Source organism: Mustela nivalis (genome assembly GCF_964662115.1).
Source record: "Mustela nivalis genome assembly, chromosome: 1".
Taxonomy (NCBI): Eukaryota; Metazoa; Chordata; class Mammalia; order Carnivora; family Mustelidae; genus Mustela; species Mustela nivalis.
The window spans coordinates 83,837,152-83,855,716 of NC_139020.1; the positions used below are offsets into that span (position 1 = coordinate 83,837,152).

At 38.6% G+C, this 18,565-nt stretch overlaps 2 protein-coding genes across 4 annotated transcripts in view; one reads left to right on the forward strand and one right to left on the reverse strand.

Annotated features, from left to right (window-relative positions):
* The window catches only part of SMC4 (structural maintenance of chromosomes 4), a 36,829-nt gene extending 35,286 nt beyond the window's left edge, over positions 1–1,543 (forward strand). Inside the window, exon 24 of the mRNA XM_082687532.1 lies at positions 181–1,543. Within this exon, the coding sequence (XP_082543658.1) occupies positions 181–333 (153 nt within the window). The 3' untranslated portion in view covers positions 334–1,543. The remainder of the gene's footprint in view (positions 1–180) is intronic.
* Positions 1,544–1,774: 231 nt separating this feature from the next.
* Positions 1,775–18,565, reverse strand: TRIM59 (tripartite motif containing 59). Of its 3 annotated transcripts, none has more exons than XM_082687707.1 (3): positions 18,167–18,565; positions 17,130–17,210; positions 1,775–4,945 (listed from the first exon to the last, which is right to left on the reverse strand). In XM_082687707.1, the coding sequence occupies exon 3, from the start codon at positions 4,940–4,942 to the stop codon at positions 3,731–3,733; it is 1,212 nt and encodes a 403-aa protein (XP_082543833.1). In that variant the 5' UTR covers positions 4,943–4,945; positions 17,130–17,210; positions 18,167–18,565; the 3' UTR covers positions 1,775–3,730. The 3 variants fall into 3 exon arrangements, with proteins under 3 accessions (XP_082543833.1, XP_082543834.1, XP_082543835.1); XM_082687708.1 differs by having other exon boundaries at positions 17,134–17,210; positions 18,167–18,288; XM_082687709.1 differs by lacking the exons at positions 17,130–17,210; positions 18,167–18,565 and adding an exon at positions 10,034–10,181.

Sequence of the window (18,565 nt, forward strand, 5' to 3'; positions counted from 1 at the left end):
CAACCATGTATCCCAAAATAACCAAATTCCTCTCAAATGGCTGTGTCATAAATTGCACATGCTATCATTCCTCTTCATCTTAATTATCAAACTTGAATTTATTGCCCAGCAAAAACATTTCAAGTAAGTTAGATGTTTGTTATGATTTGTTACTAATACTTCGTTTTTTTCTCTCTTTAGGAACAAACAAAAAATGCCCAGTTCATAATAATTTCTCTTCGAAATAACATGTTTGAGATTTCAGACAGACTTATTGGAATTTACAAGACATACAATATAACAAAAAGTGTTGCAGTAAACCCAAAACAAATCGCATCTAAAGGACTTTGTTGAATTTATTTATAGCCAGGATTCTTTAAATTGAATCAGTGAAGATTGAGCATATTGTATTATTGATTTTCTATTTGTAAAGGACTATAAATTATGTAAAATACATATTCCTAAACTGGATCATATAACTAACTGGTTTCTAGTTTATGCTATTAGGAGATAGGTTACATAGTCTAATAAAATATTCTAGGGACACCTGAGTGGCTCAGTTGGTTAAGCATCTGCCTTTGGCTTGGGTCATTATCCCAGAACCCTAGGATTGAGCCCTGTATCAGGTTCTGCTCACTCAGCAAGGAGTCTGCTTCTCCCTCTGTCTCTCCCCGGCTTGTGTCCTGTCTCTCAAATAAAATCTTTTTTTAAATATTCTATATACCTGCTTTTAGGAGACTAAGAATCTGACAGTTTTGTAAGAAGCAGGCTATGGAGAAACTAAGATGCTTGGGAGTGCTAGATGATTTGCCCTTAGTCTGAAGTTACTACCAACAGAGTTTAAAAGTATGTTAGTTCATGAACAGTAAGTTCTAAACTACATCATGTTACTCAAGATGCACATACCATCATGGATCCCTTATCTACAGTGGAAAAGCCTGCCAACTACTAATGAATAAATTCTTAAGGTATTCTATTTAATTTACTATAACAGTTTGTGGACAGTCACTGTATTTATTACCCAAACAACGGGAACATTTTTTTAAACAGTTCTGAATTCTACAAGATGAAAATTTAAATATTTTATATGCTTTTCTAACTCCATGTGTTTAAAACTTGCAAGAGGGCCAGTCAGCAAACAGGCAGTATCTGAACATGAGTAAGATACTCATCAGTGAAAAAGGAATAAATACTCATTATTATTGCTTCATTTAAAGAAAAATGAAGTACGTAGGGGTTAACTTTCTTAGTATAAATGGGAATTGTTTGCCTATCCATCTGCCAAGGCTTTTTCTTTCCTGCATTAGCTCGGTGTTACACTGTAAACTGAAGTTGGCAACCACTTGGTTTTCAAGAGGAATTCTGGTATTGAATCAAGTCTTTGCCCTAGCTATTTGATTTTGGGATATTGATCCTAAGAAATTAAAACTAAAAGTTATTAGCTCAATAATCAGCCATTATTTAGGTATTAAAAGATCCAACAACGATGGTTTGTATCCTAACAGTCATTAAATATGTAAATACATGAGCATGGACTTAAATAAAGCAAGATATGAAACTCTAATATGGTCATTTGTTTTAAATCAAGATATAAGGGAAAACTGAAAAGAATATAATCAAGTGCTTTTTCATTGGTGAAAGTAGTGATAAATTTCCAGAACTTAATACTCTAGTACTAAGCTCTACAACATTTTAAGTCTTAAAAAAGAGTTTAGATAATTCCCATTACCCATATGAAAATTCCAGAGCTACTACCCCTGAGTTTGAGCGCCTTATTAAGCCACTCAAATGCACATAAAATAGCAAAATAAGTTTATTAAAATATATTTTGTTATACATAAAACTTAGAAATATTGAGATTATATACTTTAAGTTTTACAGTTTCATCCTCCTGATAAGAATTATAAAACAGAAAAGCATGTATTAAGAATCAATAATTTGTATTCTTGACTATATTCACACACACTACATAAAATTCAGTTTTGTCTAAGAACTGGCAACTTAACAAAACAATGTCAAACCTAAAATGTGTTAATAATAAGTATATGGTCCCAATCTTTAGCTATATAAATAGATTCTTAGACATAAATTAGTCCTAATTGAATAAAAATCTTGGCTCAAGGTTTTGGTAGCATAACAGCAGAAACACTAAAAATATACTGTCCCTTATGCTGGCTGTATGGCCTTAGGCAAACCGCTTGCTTCTCATTGTTTCCTTATCTACAAAAAGAAGATAATACCTACTTCAGAAACCTGACATGAAGTGCTTGACACAAACAGCTAGAAATTTCAGTGCTTACTAATATGTGTATTCAAAAAAAGAGGCATTTTTGTATTGTGACCAACCAACTTCAATCTAAGTTACTATGTTGTATTTATATTTTAATACCTTAATATTTAGCTCACCACCACCACCACCATTAATAACCTCCAAGTGTTCTTTGCCTCTGTGATTGTTAATTGTGCTATATATATATTCTGATTCTGGTCATGTATTTGACTTAATACAGCCAGCCATCTTTGTGTTGATATTCTCAGCAGATAAGACATTAGGAACATTTTAGAACTACAGCCATATTAACTCATAATTTATATGTAGTATAGGACCAGGAGCATTCCCCAAAATGACCTGAAAGTCTGAACTACATAGGGCTCCTAGGGAATGGATCTAAGAGCAACAGCCAATTTGGAATTTCTGGAAAATGATCTTTTACTTAACATTTTTATGAACAAAAGGGGCAAGCCAGAAGTCCTACCACAAGCACCACAATTCCAGTCCCTATTAACAATAAGGGAACTAATCAAAGGGATTTGACTAAATAGCCACACAGGCTCCCATTTAAGCAAAATTTAAGAAAGTTAAATTATTGGTACTTTGATAATAGCATTAGCAAATAGCACAAAAAGACCATTTTTTAAGACAAATAGAGTTAGCATGATGCCACCTAAATCTAATGATGGAAGTTATCAACAATATACAATGCTAGTAACATGTTTTGAGTTTTTATCCAAGAACAGATTTGACTGGCAAGACTAAAGCACTAACCAAAACGTTAAATTTACACAAACCACAGAATAAAACAGAACCATTATTTGAAAACGTTTACTGCTTGTTCCCTAACAATGTATTTCCAAAAGCCATAGCTTTGTCAGCAATGAAGGTTGATAAACATTCTAGGGCTCTTAAGTCTATCTTAAAATACATTAATGTTATCAGGTAATCAGATATATTTGATCAAAAATATCCTTAATGTAAACAATCCCTTATCAATTAGACTTTGCTACTTGAATTTAATACCTCTACTCAACATCTTTATTTGGCCAAAGGCTTTAAGCCACATCAAAATAAAGGCCTTTACACTTTAAGGATTTTTTTTTATCTAAAAACTATTTTTACATAACTGCAACACTATCCACTGCAGTACCAGAATGCTAAAAGACAAAAAAAAGCTAAAAGACAGTATTGATACAGGAGTATTTCAGTGCCACAACAATAATACCAACCTCAAGCAAATAAAATGGGATAATATATTAAATCAAGTAAACTAGATATTCTGGTTAAGACACCTTATGTATCATTTCTGACAAATTTCTAGCTAAGCAGCATGGATGGTTTAACATATTTCTATATTTGCTGTAAATCTGATAGTTTACTTTGTTATTTGTCCATCCTACCCTATATCTCCCTTTAGCAATGGCTATTAGTCGGCTCTACAGAATAAGCCTACTTAAACAATTCAGATTTGAATTTTCAATGAGAAACTATTTTCCACATGAATTCCTTCAGTAAATATAAAGTGTGACATAGCATATTCTTTAAATCATGCAGATTGTTAGATAAACTTTGGTAAACAGATAAAGAAACTTCAGAAAAACATATTGAAGTGATTTCATTTAAGAAGGTTATTATGTGTTGGTTAAAAAAGAGGATCAACATCAGGATCACTGAAATTAAAGTAACTATAACAATGTTTAAAATCTTAAAAAATTCAACTTCTTTCTCATCTTTATCAGGCCAGGAACATGGCATCCTCTTTGAAGAAATTTTCATTTCAGGAATGAGAAGTTTCTTAATTTGTCCAATTTCTGTTCTGCTCCAATCTTCTTTCAATATTTGGCTTACTCGAGGATAAATTTCAACAGGTTGGACCTCAGGAAGTGGTCTTTGTTTCAAAATCTGCACATGTTGGCGGATATCATCAACTTTCTCAAGAAATTTAAGTGGAGACTCCTCCTGTAAAGATGCTGTCAGTGTCATCAATTCAAGTTGCTGCTCTCTTATTTCTTTCATTCTTTCAATTTGTGGAGTATATTCTTGATTAATCAGATTGCTAACATCACAGAGAGCAGCTAGGAAAATTTTTTTTTTCTGTTCTAATACATCACTAAGCTCCTTAAAATACTGGAGAACAACTTCCTTATCACTTTGGACCATTTTTTCTGAATGAGATTTCTGTTCTTCCAGCTTTTCGATAAGTTGAGTAAGATCTGTCCAGTGTGTGTCGGTTAACTGTTCAAGTAGTTTCTGAGGCGTGTCCTTTTCTTTCAGATAAGCACTTTGAAGATCATCAATGGGATGACCATGATGTTGACCTATGGTAAGGCAATGACCACAAACTAGTTTTTTATCTAGGAGACAGTAAACATTTAATGGTTGTCTGTAATGTTCAGGACAGGTGACAATATCTGGATGGTCTTCTTGCTGATACTTTTCAATAATAGCCCTTAATGCAAAATTAACAGGTAAAGATTCAATACCAGTTGGAGCAATTTCAATAATACTTCTGCAATTGGGGCACTTGAGTGGAATTCGTAAAGGTCTCCATATATAAAAGTTCCCAGATGCCTGAAGAACGTTTTCCAAGCAATTTCTACAAAATGTATGAGAGCACGGTAGTACACGAGGATCTTCAAAAATACTGTAACATATGGGACACGTTAACTCGTCCTCAAAATTGTGCATTTCCTGTCAAGAGAAAAAACTATTTTAAGCCTCCATGTAACAAAACACTTGTACATACATTTCTAAGTAACACAATTCCTAATATATAGACATCATTTTTTAAGAGCTTAACTTTGGGACTAAAATCATACTAAACAATTCTAATTTGTAGTAAATATTTCAAATTAAAGTTATTTAAGTTTGCATCTATGCAAAAGTAAAATTCAGTATTCTGTTGAAGTCTACTCAATGATAACCTGTGCAACTTCTTACATTTTAAGTGCTAAAATCTAAGCTATGCACAAGAATTGAAGTCCTAGCCACAGCAGACAAGAAAAAAGAAAAGGCATCTACATTGGTTAAAAGAAAAGGGAAAACTCACTATTCGCAGATGACAAGATACTTTATACAGAAAACCCTAAAGACCACCAACAAACTGTTAGAAATAAATGAAGAGTCAGTCAAGTTGCAGTATACAAATTAATCTGTTGGATTTCTATACATTCAACAGTAGCAGGAAGAAATTAACAACTACATTTACCAAAATAAAATACCTAGGAAGAAATCAAGAAGGTGAAAGACCTGTACTCTGAAAACTATTCAACACTGATGGAAGAAACTGAAGATAACATAAACAGGTTGAAAAATACACCATAGTCTGGATTGGAAGAACATTGTCAAAATGTCTGTACTACCTAAAGCAATCTATAAATTCACAGTAATCTCTTACCAAAATACCAGGAAGTATTTTTCATAGAACTGGAATATGCCTAAAAGACCCTGAATAGCCAAAGCAAATCTTGATAAAGAACAACAAAGGTGGTTCTTTAGGGAGGTACCACAATCCCAGATTTCAAACTATCCTACAAAGCTGCAGTAGTCAAAACAGTATGGTACTGGTACAAAAACACAGATCAATGAACAGGATAGCCCAGAAAGAAACCCACGTACATGGGCAATCTCTGACAAAGACAAGAATATATAATGAGGAAAAGATAACTTTAATGATGCTGGGAAAAATGAACAGCTCTATGTTAAAGACAAACTGGACCAATTTCTTTACACCATATACAAAAATAAACTCAAGTGGATTAAAGTCCAAAATGTAAAACCAGAAAACTCCATAAAGAAAACACAGAAAATAATCTCTGGGACATTGGCCTTGGCAACATTTTTCTAGATATGTCTCCTTAAGCAAGGGAAACGAAGTAAACTGGAACTACACCAAAATTGAAAGTTTCTGCCTAACAAATGAAAAGGCAATGAGTGGTTATTTGTAAATGATACCTGATAAGGGGTTAATATCCAAAATATATAAGGAACCTGTACAACCCAACACCCAAAAATGGGCAGAGGACCGGAATAAACCATTTTCCAAAGACATACAGATGACCAACAGATCCGACACAATGCTCATCAGTGATCAGGGAAACACACACCAAAACCATGAGACAAACCTTAGGTTTGTCAGAATGGCTAGTATCAGACAAGAAAAATGAGTGTTGGCAAGGATGTGGGGGAAAAGGGAACCCTGCACTGTTGGTGGAGTGTGAATTGGTGCAACCACTGGAAAACAGTATGGAGGTTCCTCAAAAAACTAAAAATCAAAATCTCATATAACCCAGTAATTGCACTACTAGATATTTAACCAACAAAGATAACACTAATTCCAAAAGACGTATGCACCCCATATTCACTGCAATAGCCAAGATATGGAGGCAATAACAAGTGTCCTTCAAAAATGAACGGATGAGATCGTGTGTGTGTGTGTGTGTGAGAGAGAGAGAGAGAGAGAGATAAATATAGACACAATGGAGTAATCAGCCATAGAAAAATGAGATCTTGTCATCTCCAATAACATGGATGGACCTGGAGGGTATTATGCTAAGCAGAAAAAAGACTAATACCATATATGTGGAATCTAAACAAATGAGCGGGGGCACCTAGGTGTCTCGGTTGACTGAGTGTCCAGCTCTTGGTTTCAGCTCAAGTCATGATCTCAGGGTTGTGGGATCGAGTCCCGTATGGGGGCTCCTTGCTCTGCAGTTTGCTTAAGATTCTCTACCTTTTCTTTTCTTCTGCCCCTTCCCCAGCTCGTGCTCTCGCTCTCATTCTAAATAAGTTAAATCTTTAAAAAAAAAATAATAAATGTGCAAACAAAAACACCAAAACAGACCCAAAAATACGGAGAACAAAAGTGGTTGTGGGGCAGAGGGTGGATGGGGATGGTGAAATAGGTGAAGGCAATAGGAAGGTTCTGGCTTCCAGTTATGGGATAAGGCACAACATTGGGAAATACAGTCAGTGGTATTTTAACAGCTCAGTATAGTGACATGGTGGCTAAAATTCTGTGAGCATAACATATATAGAGTTGCTGAAACTGTCATGCACATGAAACTAATGAATGTACATCATTTGTACTTGAAAATAAGTTGGGGTTTGTTTTGTTTTGTTTTGTTTTAAGATTTTACTTACTTGCCAGAGAGAGAGCACGCACTCGCATAAGCAGGGGGTGAGGCAGGCAGAGGGAGAAGCAGGCTCCCTACTGGGCAAGGAGCCCGACGTGGGACTTAATCCCAGGACCTCAGGATCATGACCTGAGTTAAATACAGACTCTCAACCAACTGAGCAACCCAGGTGTCCCATGAAATTTTTTTTAATTGTGCAAAAATAGGCAAGATCAAACATTCCTACTAAATAACAGATTGGGATTAGCAAAATTATGTTATTAATTCAAAAGAATTCATATTCTCAGGGCTCCTGGGTGGCTCCGTGGGTTAAAGCCTCTGCCTTCGGCTCAGGTCATGATCCCAGGACTCTGGGATCAAGCCCCACATTGGGCTCTCTCTCTGCTCAGCAGGGAGCCTGCTTCCCTTCCTCTCTCTCTGCCTGTCTCTCTGCCTGCTTGTGATCTCCATCTGTCAAATAAATAAAATCTTAAAAAAAAAAAAAAAAAGAATTCATATTCCCAATTGGCTCAACCATAGTTCCTAAGGCAAGGTATTAAATTTCTCTAATAACAGTTACTATAAATTTCTTAGCTTCTTCAATTGAAATACTAGTATGCTTAAAGTTCAGAATCAGCACAGTTTACTACTGCAAAGTAATACTTTCAATTTGGAAGGGAAAAACATTTTTTAATTAGTCCTTCCAATAAAAACTAGTTTTAAAGATGAACTATTAATTGGGCTTAACTATGAATTACTGACTAGTAGAGCGTTAGTGGTAAGAACATCATTAGTCCTCTTTTCCTTAATGAAAGAAACCCAGAAATAATAATTTGACCTCTTGGCAAGATATTTTTGACATTTCCAACAACAAAAGCCTGACAGTTTTGTACCCTACCTTATCTTACAGTCTTAGTTTGTACCTATCCTCAATGCAAGCCACAATCTTCAGGAATTAAACTTAGCCGTGGTAGAGAAAAATCAAATTACACCATCACTTAGAGAAACTTGAGAGCAAAACAAAAAACCCAAGTCCCATTCACGTAAATTATCCTCTATAAAACTAACTTTTAAGATGAAAAGTTTGAGAAGATATCTACAAATAATTGTGTACTTATTAACTATTGAAAACCTCTTTAGGGGCGCCTGGGTGGCTCAGTGGGCTAAAGCCTCTGCCTTCGGCCCAGGTCAATGATCCCAGGGTCCTGGGATCGAGCCCCACATCGGGCTCTCTGCTCGGCAGGGAGCCTGCTTCCTCCTCTCTCTCTGCCTGCCTCTCTGCCTAACTTGTGATCTCTGTCAAAGAAATAAATAAAAATCTTTAAAAAAAAAAAAAAAACCCTCTTTAGACTTTTTGGCTCTATGCTCCTTCACATTTTCAAAATCAATCTCTTATTCAAGTCTCAAATTGGGCTCTGCCTCCTCCCCAAATAAGGTCTCTTCTCAATCTCACTGAATGCTGTACTGCCAATTTACAGCACTTAACCAGAGTTAAGAGATTTTTGTCAATTTTCCCTATATATTAGAGGATGTAAGCCTGTAGTAAGGGCAAGAGTTGTGTCTAAACAGAACTTTAAGCATTCACTACATGTATTCACTAAACACAGTAGGGATTCACTCACTGATTGAATAAACACTACCCCTTAAGAAACCAATATTAAGGGGCACCTGTGTGGCTCAGTGGGTTAAAGCCTCTGCCTTTGGCTCAGGTCATGATCCCAGGGTACTGGGATCGAGCCCTGCATCGGGCTCTCTGCTCTGTGGGGGTCCTGCTTCCTCCTCTCTCTCTGCCTGCCTCTCTGCCTACTTGTGATCGCTGTCAAATTAATAAATAAAATCTTTAAAAAAAAAAAAAAAGAAACCAACATTAATATCAGATCTTTGTTTTGTTTTTTTAAGATTTTTATTTATTTACTTGATAGACAGAGATCACAAGTAGGCAGAGAGGCAGGCAGAGAGAGAGGGGGATGCAGGCTCCCCGCTGAGCAGGAGAGCCCGATGCGGGGCTCGATCCCAGGACCCTGAGATCATGACCTGAGCCAAAGGCAGAGGCCTAAACCACTGAGCCACCCAGGCGCCCCCAGTTTTTTGTTTTTTAAACAGCAAAATCTCTACTTTTGTTTCAGAAAAGCTGTAACAGGACAATCTATCAAAAAATATTCCATTCAGATTGACAATATTCAGAACCCTAATGAGCCAAGACGTATCACACAGATACTAAGCCTGAACTGTGAAGCATTCCAGGAAACTAAAGTAACTGAGTGACAGTACAGATGATGACATTCAGTGCAAGAGAATGCAGGCTGGAAAGATTTCTTTTTTTTTTTTTAAGATTTTATTTATTTATTTGACAGACAGAGATCACAGGTAGGCAGAGAGGCAGGCAGAGAGAGAGGAGGAAGCAGGCTTCCTGCTGAGCAGAGAGCCTGATGCAGGGCTTGATCCCAGGACCCTGAGATCATGACCTGAGCCAAAGGCAGAGGCTTTAACCCACTGAGCCACCCAGGCGCCCCGCTGGGAAGATTTCTTGACTTTCCCCTATATCTACAGAGAGCTCTATAATCACACAAAACCACCCATGAAAAACAAACATGCTTTTCAGAGGATTTTAGTGATGTTAGAATTCATAATAAAGGAAAAAACAAAACAGCACTTTACAGGGCACCTGGATTGCTCAATGGGTTAAGCCTCTGCCTTCGGCTCAGGTCCTGATATCAGGGTCCTGGGATCCAGCCCCCGCATCAGGTGCTCTGCTCAGCAGGGAGCCTCCTTTCTCCTTTCTCTCTGCATGCCTCTCTGCCTACCTGTAATCTCTGTCAAATAAATAAATAAAATCTTAAAAAAAAAAAAAAAAAACAGCACTTTGCAGTGAAAAAATAACTGAGCAGTGGACATATATTCAACTTAGAATTAATATTAGAGCTATTTAATATTTAAAAGTGCCAAAATTAGGACTAAAACAGAATCAAACCTTTCCCTCTAAAGTCATATTTGACAAAACTCTAAAAAACATTTTTCCCTCAGAACCCATTTAGGGACCTTCCCCGTAAGAGCTCAACTTTGTTTACAATTAAAATATTTACCACAATATTGAAAGAAAATGCCATCTCCTGGGCTCATATAAAATAAAAAGCAAATACGGTCTCAAAAGTTAACTTTCAAAGTATATAAACATTTTTTTAAAATGTAATTAGAAGTTTGCAGATAACTGGGTACCTGGGTGGCTCAGTCAGTTAAGTCACTACCTTCGGCTCAGGTCATGATCCCAGGGTCCTGAGATCAAGTCCCGCACTGGGCTCCTTGCTCAGCGGGGAGCCTGCTTCTCTTTCTCCTCTGCCTGCCACTCTGCCTGTTTGTGCTCTCTTTCTCTCTCTCTGACAAATAACTAAATAAATCTTTAAAAAAGAAGTTTGTAGGGGCGCCTGGGTGGCTCAGTGGGTTAAGCCGCTGCCTTCGGCTCAGGTCATGATCTCAGGGTCCTGGGATCGAGTCCCGCATCGGGCTCTCTGCTCAGCAGGGAGCCTGCTTCCCTCTCTCCCTCTCTGCCTGCCTCTCTGACTACTGTGATCTCTGTCAAAATAAATAAATAAAATCTTTAAAAAAAAAAAAAAAAAAAAAAGAAGTTTGTAGATAACCTAAAGATACAGAAATAAAATCCTACTCTTGGACGACCCTCTTCTTGCTGAGCTATTTAAAACTGATTTTAGGGGAGCCTGGGTGGCTCAATGGGTTAAAGCCTCTGCCCTCGGCTCAGGTCATCCTGGGATCGAGCCCCACATCGGGCTCTCTGCTCTGCAGGGAGCCTGCTTCCTCCCCCCCCCCCCTCTGCCTGCCTCTCTGCCTACTTGTGATTTCTGTCAAATAAATAAAATCTTAAAAAAAAAGAAAAAAAAACCTGATTTTAGGCAATACATTTATGAACAGTCAGAACTGTTTAACAGAAGCAGGCCTAGATGAAAACTCTGTAAGGTCAGCAACTTTCTGACTCTGAGAATCAGAAAGTATAGGTCACTATCATGCTTAGAAACTAGTTCTTCAGAAACCAGCATGAAATTTCATGCCCCAGAAGTTTTCTATATCCAGGTCAGACTTCTGAGGGGGAAAAAAGGGGGCAAAAACTTTACCTATGTTTATTTTCAAGGATGAGTATCTTGGATTTAGCCATGTTGTATGTAAAATAACAACACTGGAAAATAGAAGGCAGTGAAGCAATGCCCTTAATACTCCAGGAAAAAATGGCTTCCAACCTAAAATTCTATACCCAGAAGAATAAATTTTGGAAAAGAAAAGCAAGAATTCTCACCGGGTTAATGGTGAAATTAAATCCAGGACAACTGTGGAGCAAGCCTAGAGAACTAGTAGTCTGGGAAAAAAAGATCCGAAAGGAATGTCTTTGAGAAATAGAACTGACAATATTTCAAGAAGTGTCTGAACATATTAAGAGGTGATGACAAAACTAAAGTTTGGGAAAAGTGATAGAACCATGAAATGGGAGGAAATATATGGCTCTCTTATATTAGTGTAATATTAAATATTGACTTTACCAAAAAACATGACTTATGGACTGAATGCCTGTGTCCCCCTAAAATTCATGTTGAGATCCTACCGGTTAATGAGATGGTATTAGTAAGTAGAGCCTTTGGGAGATGAGGTCATGAGGGCAGAGAGCCCTCATGAACCAATTTGTGCCCTTAGAGGAGACAGGATGGTGTGCTCCCTCTCCTCAGCTCTCCACCACGTAAGGACAACAGCATTAAGAGGGCCATCTGCAACCCAGGAAGGGAGCATTTGTTTGTTTTTAAAGATTTATTTGTTTAACAGATAGCAAAAGAGGGAACACAAGCCAAGGTTGGGGGGAGTGGGAGAGGGAGAAGCAGGCTTCCTGCAGAGCAGGGAGCCTGACGCAGGGCTCAGGGCTCAGTCCCAGGACCCTGGAATCATGATGTGAGCTGAAGGCAGACACTTAACAACGAGCTACCCAGGTGCCCCAGGAAGGGAACTCTTACCAGAACCCAGCCATGCTGACATCCTGATCTTAGACGTCCCAACCTCCAGAACTACATGAAATCTATTGTTTAGGCCACTTAAGTTGATGGTATTTTTGTTATAACAGCCCAAACTAAGAAAATGACTATTATATTGGCTGGAGGGAATAAAGGAAGGAAACAGTGTTTGAGAACTAAATCTTAGGGGTACCGGGGTGGCTCAGTCGGTCAGTTAAGTGGCTGCCTTCGGCTCAGGTCATGATCCCAGGATCCTGGAATAGAGCCCCACATAGGGCTCTCTGCTCTGCAGGGGAGGCTGCTGCCCCCTCTCTCTCTGCCTGCCACTCTGCCTACTTGTGCCCTTTCTCTCTCTGTCAAATAAATTTTTAAAAAAACACCTAAGAACTAAATCTTAATCTTCCAGGAAGTCAAAAGTAAAAATTCAAGAAGTCACATTAAAAAATCTAGAAGCAGATACCAAAAATCTAGAAGCAGATACAAAAAGAAATCATTGAATGAGAGTGGTTGCTTCTGGAGAGCAGGAATCAGGAGTGGGAAGAGTGAGAGGACGGGCTACTCTTTTTCATTATTAACCTCAATACTGCTATTTTATTTTTAACTATTAACAGCTAACTAAAAACAAAATTTTAGACAGAGACAATCCTACAAGCAAGCATCCAGGCAAAAAACTAAGATATTTAAAAAAGGAAAATCAATGGTCTCAGAATTCTCTTCTGGGAAATTGTAATTTCCAAAAATGGCCACAACCATTATCTCCCACATACACTCCCCACAATGTGGCTTCAGTGGTACTCCCCCATCAAACGATGAAATCTTTTCTCCCCACAAAAAACCTGGGCAGGCCATGTGACTGCTTTGATCAACAGGATATAAAGTACAAGTGATGCTATGACCATTCTGGGTACAGCCCTTAATTAGCCTGGCAGGTTACTGTCCCAGACCCATGAATCAATATGTAAAACAAAGTCCAGGCTACTCTGCTGGCAAGAGAGGAAAAGTAGAGAAGCAATGAGGTACCAGACATGTGAGTGAAAAAGTCATCATGAACACACAGCCAACCAAGCCTTCGGGTATTTGTTACAGGGCAACACATAACCAGAACATCTCCAAAGCAACAAGGAATGCTAAGAAATCATATAGCGAGGTCCACAGGGTCTAGAAGGAAAAGGGTATGACCTAAGAATTCTGTACCCAGCCAAGATGTACTTTATTCATGCGAGACAAAAATACTTAGGAAAATCTATAGGGTTTAAAAAAAGAATTGTATAGGGCAGAGCTGAAGCTATATACTTTCATCACCAAACAAAAGGAATAGAAAAAGGATTCATCTAAAGGCAAAGAGAAAAAAAGGAAAACCGACCTAGGAAAAGCAGAAGAAAAATAATAAAAATAAATGAAGAAAACAATGATTAACAAAATCGCTGGTACTGATAAACCCAAGAGCTGTCTTTAAATAAATAAGCCACTAGCTATCTGGAATAGGCAGCATCCAAGATGGCCTCCCAATGACCTCCACTTTCTAGTACTCATGTCCTTTTGTAATCCCTTTCCCTTGAGTGTAGATTGGACCTAGTGACTCTCTTCTTTTTTAAGATTTTATTTATTTATTTGAGAGAGGGAGAGAGCACAAGCAGGGGGAGCAGGAGAGGGAGAAGGAGATTCCCCACTCAGCAGGGTCCCAAAGCGGGGCTCAATCCCAGGACCCAGGGATCATGACCTGAGCCGAGGGAAAACGTTTAACGGACTGAGCCACCCAGGGGACCCCCTTCTAAGAGAATACAGCAGAAGCAACCGGATATTACTTTCAAGGTTTTGTAATAAGACCATGGTTTCCATCAGGAATGACCTGGCTCTCTTCATCTCTCTTAGATCACTGTCACTGAGGGAGGAGAGATGCCATGTTGTGAGCAGACCAAAGTCCACTTGTTATGACCAGCCCTCAGTCTACAGCCCTCAGTCTAACAGCCCCCTAGAAACTGGAAGTCTGCTGATAAGTGGGCTTACTAGCAAGATACTTCAGGTCCAGTGAAATCCTGCAATGACTGCAGCCTCAGCCAACAACTTTGACTGCAACCTCATGAGAGAGACGCTGGGCTGGAGGCACTCAGCTAAGCTGCTCCTAGATTCCTGGCCCACAGAAATTGTATTTTAATATTTGTTCTTTTAAGCTGCTAAATATGGGGATAATTTGTTATGCAGCAATTGATTAATACACAAACCCATCAAGAGACAAAAGGAAGAAACAACAAATATACAAAGTCAGCATTGAAAAAAGGAAATAAACCAAAAATAGAAAAATCCAAAATCAGAATACCTTGCATAATTCTATGCTACTATATTTGGAAGAGTTACCAAAAATGAATTATTCTCTATATCAGTCCAAATACCAAACTGACCAGAGAATATATAAAACAAAATATGAGAGAAATTCACAAATTAGAAAAGTGCTATTCTGAAAAAAAGAAGGGACAAGCTTCTCTGGGGGAGCTCTTTCAAATTTTTAGGAGGCAATTTCCAGTTCAACTATTCTATAATACAAAGATGTAGAGTTTGCAAATTGTTTTGAAAATAGTATAGCATGATTCCAAAACCTAATAAAAACTAAAATAGACTAATTTCAAAAATGGATACCAATATAAAAATCCTGAACACAATATTAGCAAAACCAAATCCAGAGTACAATGATCAAAATGAGATTCTTCCCAGAAATGTAAGTTCATTTAATAACTGAAAATTACTCAGGTCAATGGAGGCAAAACTTTTAATTGCAATAGATGTGGAAAGTGCATGTAATATAAAAACTAGTAATCACCCCACAAAGACAAAGTAAAATAGGGCTAAAGGAAGAGGAGATGGAGAGTTATTGTTTAATTCTAGTCTGGGAAGATGGAAAAAGTTCTGGAGACAGATGGGTGCTGACAGTTGCACAACAATGTGAATGAACTTAATGACCCTCCACTGTACACTTACTGTGTATAATGGTAAATTTTTTCTCTTTCTCTCTCTCTCTTAAATAAATAAAATCGTTTTTAAAAAATTAAAAAATTTTTAAAAAGTCACCAAGAAATGAATATAAAAATAAATCTTTTCAGAAATTGAGGCTTAGGGCACCTGGGTGGCTCAGTAGGTTAAAGCCTCTGCCTTCGGCTCAGGTCATGATCTCAGGGTCCTGGGATCGAGCCCTGAATTGGGCTTTCTGCTCAGCAGGGAGCCTGCTTCCCCCTCTCTCTGCCTGCCTCTCTGCCTACTAGTGATCTCTCTCTGTCAAATAAATAAAGTCTTTGAAAAAAAAAAGAAAAGAAAAAGAAATTGAGGCTAAACCATCCACTTATAAAATTATTTCACAAAATTCTTGTGTTTTAGTGTCAAAAACAAATACACTTCTGAATTTCTAAACTTTTAAGGCATTCTCCATAAAGTGGATTTCCTACAGAGCCTCCATGATGCCTAACTAGAATGGTCAGTAGAAAGAGATTATGGAGAATTAAACAGTACAAAAAAAAATCCATTCTCTTACACAGTATGTGTAAATGATTTTTTAAGTTTTAATTCACTAACAATGCCTCTTTCATCTCTAAACATGAATAGTAATAAAAATTCCATTATATTTTACAACCTCTGAAGCAAATTATGTTTACCACATTACAGAGTTTAAGTGACTTGCTCCAGAACTTATAGTGTGAGTCAGCTATAAGTCTGGGAAAATTCTGATTGGGTCTCACATCTCTGTGGCCCAAACTGATAACAAGGCACATTTTATGCAATTCAAGATTACTTCAGAAATACTACAATTGCCCATATACATAGGGCAAAATTTTAAAAATACATTTGTACATCTAAATATACAAAAATAATGGGGGGGGGGGTAACCATAACCCTTTCAAAAAAAAAAAAAAAATCCTATGGTCAGATATGACTTTAACTCTGCCCATTTGCATTGTTCTTGCATTTGACATCAATCTATTTCCCCAAACTAAAAAAAGAAACTACTTATGTGATTTAACCAAGAACTGAAACGAGAAATTCAGGTTTTCATTGTTTTTCCCTCAGCACTTTTCACAGTGAAAGTATATTCAGCAATGTTTGCTGAAAGGCAATGTTAAGATTAACATGACCTAAAATCAAAATTTTCACCTTCCCCAACTAAATTATTGTAACTTGGGCGCCTGGGTGGCTCAGTGGGTTAAGCCACTACCTTCAGCTCAGGTCATGATCTCAGGGTCCTGGGGTCGAGTCCCACATCAGGCTCTCTGCTCAGCAGGGGGCCTGCTTCCCTTCCTCTCTCTCTGCCTGCCTCTCTGCCTGCTTGTGGTCTCTCTCTGTCAAATAAATAAATAAAATCTTTAAAAAAAAATAAAATAAAATAAAATAAATTATTGTAACTTACTTCAAAGGGTAGTTACATAGTGATCAAAAAAAAAAAAAAAAAAGACAAATCAAGTATGTAAATGCATAGTTTTTATATCCAGGTAAGGAATAAATGCAACTTGCAGGTCTGTATGTCTAAAATAATACCATTTGTTTAGATGTACACAAATTCCTGTAAAATTTCTGAATAAGTACACAAAATTGACTATCTTTAAGGTACACGTCAGATGAGGGAGCTGTTTTCACTTTATGCTCCTCCTAGATGGCTTGAATTTTATACACCAACATGTCTTTTTTCAGATTTAAAAATTTCAACTTACACTTTAAATCATACACTCAAAAAAATTTACTAAGAATTTTGTATTCACTTAATCTTTCAGAGCTAACCTACTTTGCTGCTGATCTTCTGGATTAGCGACTGAATATACTTTATCTTCTCCAACTTACTCAGTTTCTTTTATTCGTGTTCTAAAATTAAAATAATTTTACCTTAATATTTTAGGTTTGCATTCTCAAAGAACAAATTAAATATGACATCACAGGAAAGGTTATTTCACTCCTCGACGTTTATCTCCCCGAAGCCTCATTGTGTTTTTATAAAAACAGTGAGAAATATCAACAGTTGGTGGTGCAGGAGAGGTATCACTTGTACACTGAAAATTCCAACAATCCTGTGACCAAATAAATGGTCACAAAGGATCTCTTTTTGTAGCGTCAAGTATCTTACGAGCACTTGAAAATGTTAGCCAACAATGATGATGACGGAGCAAACATTCATGCAAACATTCATAACTTCTTCACGTCAACTTGAAAACAAGAAACATCCACGGGAGCGTAAGATTTTGCCAGCTTAATATTATAAATACTGATTTAGGTTATCCCCACCAAGGCGTCTGTCTGTACATGTCTCAGTTCTGCCATTTTAAATGTTGCGGCGCCCTGGGTCAGTTTTTCCTAATGCCTCTCTGAACCGAGGTTTCACACCTGTAAAATGGGCACACCCACTATTAAGTCTTGTGAGAACCTCTCACAAAGGGCCGCAACATAACCGTACCCTTCCCTTTCTCCAAGGTTTAGGGCAAATCTTTCCGAGCCTCCCCCCACCCCCCACAATGCACTTCCACCGCCCCCGCGCCCCCCGCCCGAAACCACGCGAGGCAGACCAGGTCTGTGGAGTCCCGCTCTTCTCACCCTCACCACCACACGCGGCCTGCTCCCAAACAGAAACTCCGCTCCGCACCCGAGGGAGAAAAACGAGGTTCCGCAACCTCCTCCTCTGGGACGAGAGAGAGTAAATGCAGGACCCGTGCCCACGCTCTTCATCACCAAGCCCTTAGACTCTCCCCAAACACACACACCCAGTACACCAGCCTGTGCTCACAGACAAAGAAGACGGACCCCTCCAAGACGCTCCTTAGACTCACCGCGGGGAGTTTGTGACCAACCTACTCCACAGGCCAGAACAGCTGTACGGCCTCCACGCTCCGCGTCCCCGAGATGCTTGGCGTCCCCGCCCTCCTCCGCCCTGAGGGATTTCAGGTGCCCAGACGGGGCGGGGCCTCGCGGAGCCTCAGGACGCAAGCGCAGTCTCCCGGCAACGTTCAACTGCGTAGCGTCCGCCAATGGGAAAGAGCGCGGGGCAGCCTTTCAAAAGTAAACGGCCGGCAGCGCCTTTGGAGGCGGACGCGTAACTGCCAGGGCCTGGCTCGAAGCCCCGGGCCAGCTTCCCGCACCTGCGCACTAGGCGCCGGCCCGCCTCTCGGAAGCTTCCGAGGCACTCGGCAGAAGGCGCTTCAGTGCGTGCGGGGGCTTCTGCAAGCGGC

Bases quoted from the DNA above. Each gene is read 5' to 3' on its own strand.
- TRIM59 (XM_082687707.1), bottom strand. From the start codon at position 4,942: ATGCACAATTTTGAGGACGAGTTAACGTGTCCCATATGTTACAGTATT.